Source organism: Oncorhynchus nerka, unplaced genomic scaffold (genome assembly GCF_034236695.1).
Source record: "Oncorhynchus nerka isolate Pitt River unplaced genomic scaffold, Oner_Uvic_2.0 unplaced_scaffold_686, whole genome shotgun sequence".
NCBI classification, from domain to species: domain Eukaryota; kingdom Metazoa; phylum Chordata; class Actinopteri; order Salmoniformes; family Salmonidae; genus Oncorhynchus; species Oncorhynchus nerka.
The window spans coordinates 200,696-205,574 of NW_027040477.1; the positions used below are offsets into that span (position 1 = coordinate 200,696).

At 39.8% G+C, this 4,879-nt stretch overlaps 1 protein-coding gene across 1 annotated transcript; it reads right to left on the reverse strand.

Annotated features, from left to right (window-relative positions):
- Positions 1 to 2,307, reverse strand: LOC135571226 (NLR family CARD domain-containing protein 3-like). Its single transcript, XM_065017011.1, has 3 exons — positions 2,230 to 2,307; positions 1,872 to 2,100; positions 1 to 1,501 (listed from the first exon to the last, which is right to left on the reverse strand). The coding sequence occupies exons 2-3, from the start codon at positions 2,098 to 2,100 to the stop codon at positions 837 to 839; spliced, it is 894 nt and encodes a 297-aa protein (XP_064873083.1). The 5' UTR covers positions 2,230 to 2,307; the 3' UTR covers positions 1 to 836.
- Between the last annotated feature and the right edge of the window lie 2,572 nt (positions 2,308 to 4,879).

The following is a 4,879-nucleotide window of genomic DNA, read 5'->3' on the forward strand; positions in this document are numbered from 1 at the left end:
ATCTTCTCCTTGATGTACTTGACTGTTTCTTCATGGCTCTGTGAGCTGCTTCTTGTCTTTGTCAGTAGACCTCGTAAGTGCTTCTGATTGGACTCCAGTGAGAGGCCCAGTAGGAAGCGGAGGAAAAGGTCCAGGTTTCCTGTCTCACTTTGTAAGGCTTTATCCACAGCACTCTTGTAGAAAGTAACTTCAGACTCGTCTTTTGTTTGCAGTTTGTCCATTAGATTCTCATTGTTGTTGATGAATGAGAGGAACACATATACAGCAGCCAGAAACTCCTGAATGCTCAGATGAACAAAGCAGTACACCTTGTCCTGGTACAGCCCACATTCCTCTTTAAAGAGCTGTGTGCACAATCCTGAGTACACTGAGGCTTCATTAACATCAATGCCAGCCTCTTTCAGGTCTTCTTCATAGAAAATCAGATTGCCCTTCACAAGCTGTTGAAAAGCCAGTTTTCCCAGTGACAGAATGCTCTCTTTATTCCAGTGTGGACCTGTCTCTTCTTTCCCAAGATACTTTTCATTCTTCTGTTTGGTATGAAACTCCACAAGGTGTGTGTACATCTCAGTCAGAGTCTTGGGCATCTCTTCTCTCTTATGTTTCAACATGTGTTCAAGGACTGTTGCAGAAATCCAACAGAAGACTGGAATGTGGCACATGATGTGGAGGCTCCTTGATGTCTTTATGTGTGAGATGATTCTGCTGGCCAGGTCCTCATCACTGAATCTCTTCCTGAAGTACTCCTCCTTCTGTGGGTCATTGAACCCTCGTACCTCTGTCACCTGGTCAACACACACCTGAAGGGATCTTATTGGCTGCTGCAGGTCGGGTAGTTATCCAGAGGAGAGCAGAGGGAAGCAGATTTCCTTGATGAGATTTGTCAGCAGAACATCCACTGAGGTTGACTCTGTGACGTCCCAACAGATCTTGTTCTTCTGGAAGTCTAGGGGCAGTCGGCACTCATCCAGACCATCAAAGATGAACAGAACTTTGTACTTGTTGTAGATGGAGATTCCTGATTGTTTGGTTTCCATTGAGAAGTGATTAAGAAGTTCAATGAAAGTGTGTTTGTCTCCTTTCATCAAATTCAGCTCCCGAAAAGGGAATGAAAATACAAATTGGACATCCTGATTTGCTTTTCCTTCTGCCCAGTCCAGAATGAACTTCTGCACAGAGACTGTTTTTCCAATGCCAGCAATTCCCTTTGTCAGCACAGTTCTGATAGGTTTGTCTTGTCCAGTTAAGGGTTTGAAGATGTCATTACATTTGATTGCAGTCTCTGGTCTTGCTTGTTTCCTGGTTGTTGTCTCAATCTGTCTCAGCTCATGTTTATTATTGACCTCTCCTGTTTCACCCTCTGTGATGTAGAGCTCTGTGTAGATCTTATTGAGAAGTGTTGGGTTTCCTTGTTTAGTGATCCCCTCAAATACACATTGAAACTTCTTCTTTAGATTAGATTTGAGTTCACGTTGGCAAATCACAGCGAGCTCATCTGAATCTAGAAATAACACAGAGGATATTAATATTACCTCTGTTTTAATGTCTACAGTATTGTAGGACTGTTATAAAGTTGTACATTATAATAATTTATTCTCTTAACTGACTGTATAAATGTGTAAATGTTTTCATAATGCATTACAGACTGGTGTGACTGATTATATTATTATTGGTATTATTGATGGTATTATTAATGTTCTCTCTCTAAATGAATCACCACAACACATCCCTGCTGCTACTTGATGAGGTCACTAGGTGTTGTGTTAAGGCTGCTACAATATCATTGAGTTACACAGCTACTTTAGCTGTACTTTAGCTACAGCTTTTAAATGTTATAAAACATCATTCAACATGAGGCAGACAGATCTTACATTTCTCCAGTGTGTCAGCAAGCTCCTTCTGGTTCATTTTCCTCAGGATGTGCAGTGTGATCTTCAGAGCCCCCTCTCTGGCACTGCTCTCCTGCTTCTCATCTTCAGCATCCACCACTTCCTTATCCTGCTTCTGACTCTCAAAGCCTTCTGGGAGTTCTGGACTAAGAATCCTCTTGAACATCTTCAGCTCGTTCTTCACAAATGTCATAATTTTCTGTTCAAGCATCTGAAATAAATAAAGTAAATAAGTTAAGCAAGAGAATAAATGCTTTCTCATTAACACATTAATGAATGATTGACAGATCAACTTTACTTGAGGTAAACAAAAACAAATGTACATAACAGGACCACATACACTGAATATGGAGGCCAGGTCTGTTTGATGACTCTGGGAAGACTGACAACTGAGAATCTCTGACCTGATCTCTCCTGTTGGTTTCTGTGGACAAAACATGAGATTACATCTCCTCATCCAGGGAGTAAACACACACACACACACACACACACACACACACACACAAGAGGGAATGTTGTGTTTGTTTAATATTGTTTTAGGACTATGAAAATGGACAAAATGATTAGCATATGGATTATGAAAACAACAACAATAAATGGGAAAATGGGAGGAGAAATGACTAGAGACAGTGTTGTTTAACTCACTGACCAGGACCCATGAGTTCTTCTTACCTTTGTTCAGTAGAAAAGTCTCCTCTCTAAAGTATATAGGAGGTTCCATAGACCAGTCACTCTTCATGGACACACAGCTGGGAACAGGGGAGGCTGGTCTCTCCTGCTTGATTGGTCTTCAACACAACAGAGACAAACATTACATCTCTCATCTACTCTGAGCTCAGATGGGAAACATAAGAGTTTCATTCCAAAACACTATATATCACTTTTCAGAAATGTTAGTAAATTAGCTTTTATTGTTCAAAGCATTTCTGAAAGAGATTGGTGTGTTTTTATCTAATCTATCTAATCATGGCATAGGATTGTTTATCTAATCATGGGGTTGTTCACTATCTAATCATGGGGTTGTTCACTATCTAATCATGGGGTTGTTCACTATCTAATCATGGGGTTGTTCACTATCTAATCATGGGGTTGTTCACTATCTAATCATGGGGTTGTTCACTATCTAATCATGGGGTTGTTCACTATCTAATCATGGGGTTGTTCACTATCTAATCATGGGATTGTTCACTATCTAATCATGGGGTTGTTCACTATCTAATCATGGGGTTGTTCACTATCTAATCATGGGGTTGTTCACTATCTAATCATGGGGTTGTTCACTATCTAATCATGGGGTTGTTCACTATCTAATCATGGGGTTGTTCACTATCTAATCATGGGGTTGTTCACTATCTAATCATGGGGTTGTTCACTATCTAATCATGGGGTTGTTCACTATCTAATCATGGGGTTGTTCACTATCTAATCATGGGGTTGTTCACTATCTAATCATGGGGTTGTTCACTATCTAATCATGGGGTTGTTCACTATCTAATCATGGGGTTGTTCACTATCTAATCATGGGGTTGTTCACTATCTAATCATGGGGTTGTTCACTATCTAATCATGGGGTTGTTCACTATCTAATCATGGGGTTGTTCACTATCTAATCATGGGGTTGTTCACTATCTAATCATGGGGTTGTTCACTATCTAATCATGGGGTTGTTCACTATCTAATCATGGGGTTGTTCACTATCTAATCATGGGGTTGTTCACTATCTAATCATGGGGTTGTTGTTCACTATCTAATCATGGGGTTGTTCACTATCTAATCATGGGGTTGTTCACTATCTAATCATGGGGTTGTTCACTATCTAATCATGGGGTTGTTCACTATCTAATCATGGGGTTGTTCACTATCTAATCATGGGTTCACTATTGTTCACTATCTAATCATGGGGTTGTTCACTATCTAATCATGGGGGTTGTTCACTATCTAATCATGGGGTTGTTCACTATCTAATCATGGGGTTGTTCACTATCTAATCATGGGGTTGTTCACTATCTAATCATGGGGTTGTTCACTATCTAATCATGGGGTTGTTCACTATCTAATCATGGGGTTGTTCACTATCTAATCATGGGGTTGTTCACTATCTAATCATGGGGTTGTTCACTATCTAATCATGGGGTTGTTCACTATCTAATCATGGGGTTGTTCACTATCTAATCATGGGATTGTTCACTATCTAATCAATGGGGTTGTTCACTATCTAATCATGGGGTTGTTCACTATCTAATCATGGGGTTGTTCACTATCTAATCATGGGGGTTGTTCACTATCTAATCATGGGGTTGTTCACTATCTAATCATGGGGTTGTTCACTATCTAATCATGGGGTTGTTCACTATCTAATCATGGGGTTGTTCACTATCTAATCATGGGTTGTTCACTATCTAATCATGGGGTTGTTCACTATCTAATCATGGGGTTGTTCACTATCTAATCATGGGGTTGTCCACTATCTAATCATGGGGTTGTTCACTATCTAATCATGGGTTGTTCACTATCTAATCATGGGATTGTTCACTATCTAATCATGGGGTTGTAATCACTTGTCCCCTTTCTATCTAATCATGGGATTGTTCACTATCTAATCATGGGGTTGTTCTCTATCTAATCATGGGGTTGTTCACTATCTAATCATGGGGTTGTTCACTATCTAATCATGGGGTTGTTCTCTATCTAATCATGGGGTTGTCCACTATCTAATCATGGGGTTGTCCACTATCTAATCATGGGGTTGTTCACTATCTAATCATGGGGTTGTTCACTATCTAATCATGGGGTTGTTCACTATCTAATCATGGGGTTGTTATCTAATCATATCTAAATCATGGGGTTGTTCACTATCTAATCATGGGGTTGTTCACTATCTAATCATGGGGTTGTTCAATAATATCTAATCATGGGGTTGTTCACTATCTAATCATGGGGTTGTTCACTATCTAATCATGGGGTTGTTCACTATCTAATCATGGGGTTGT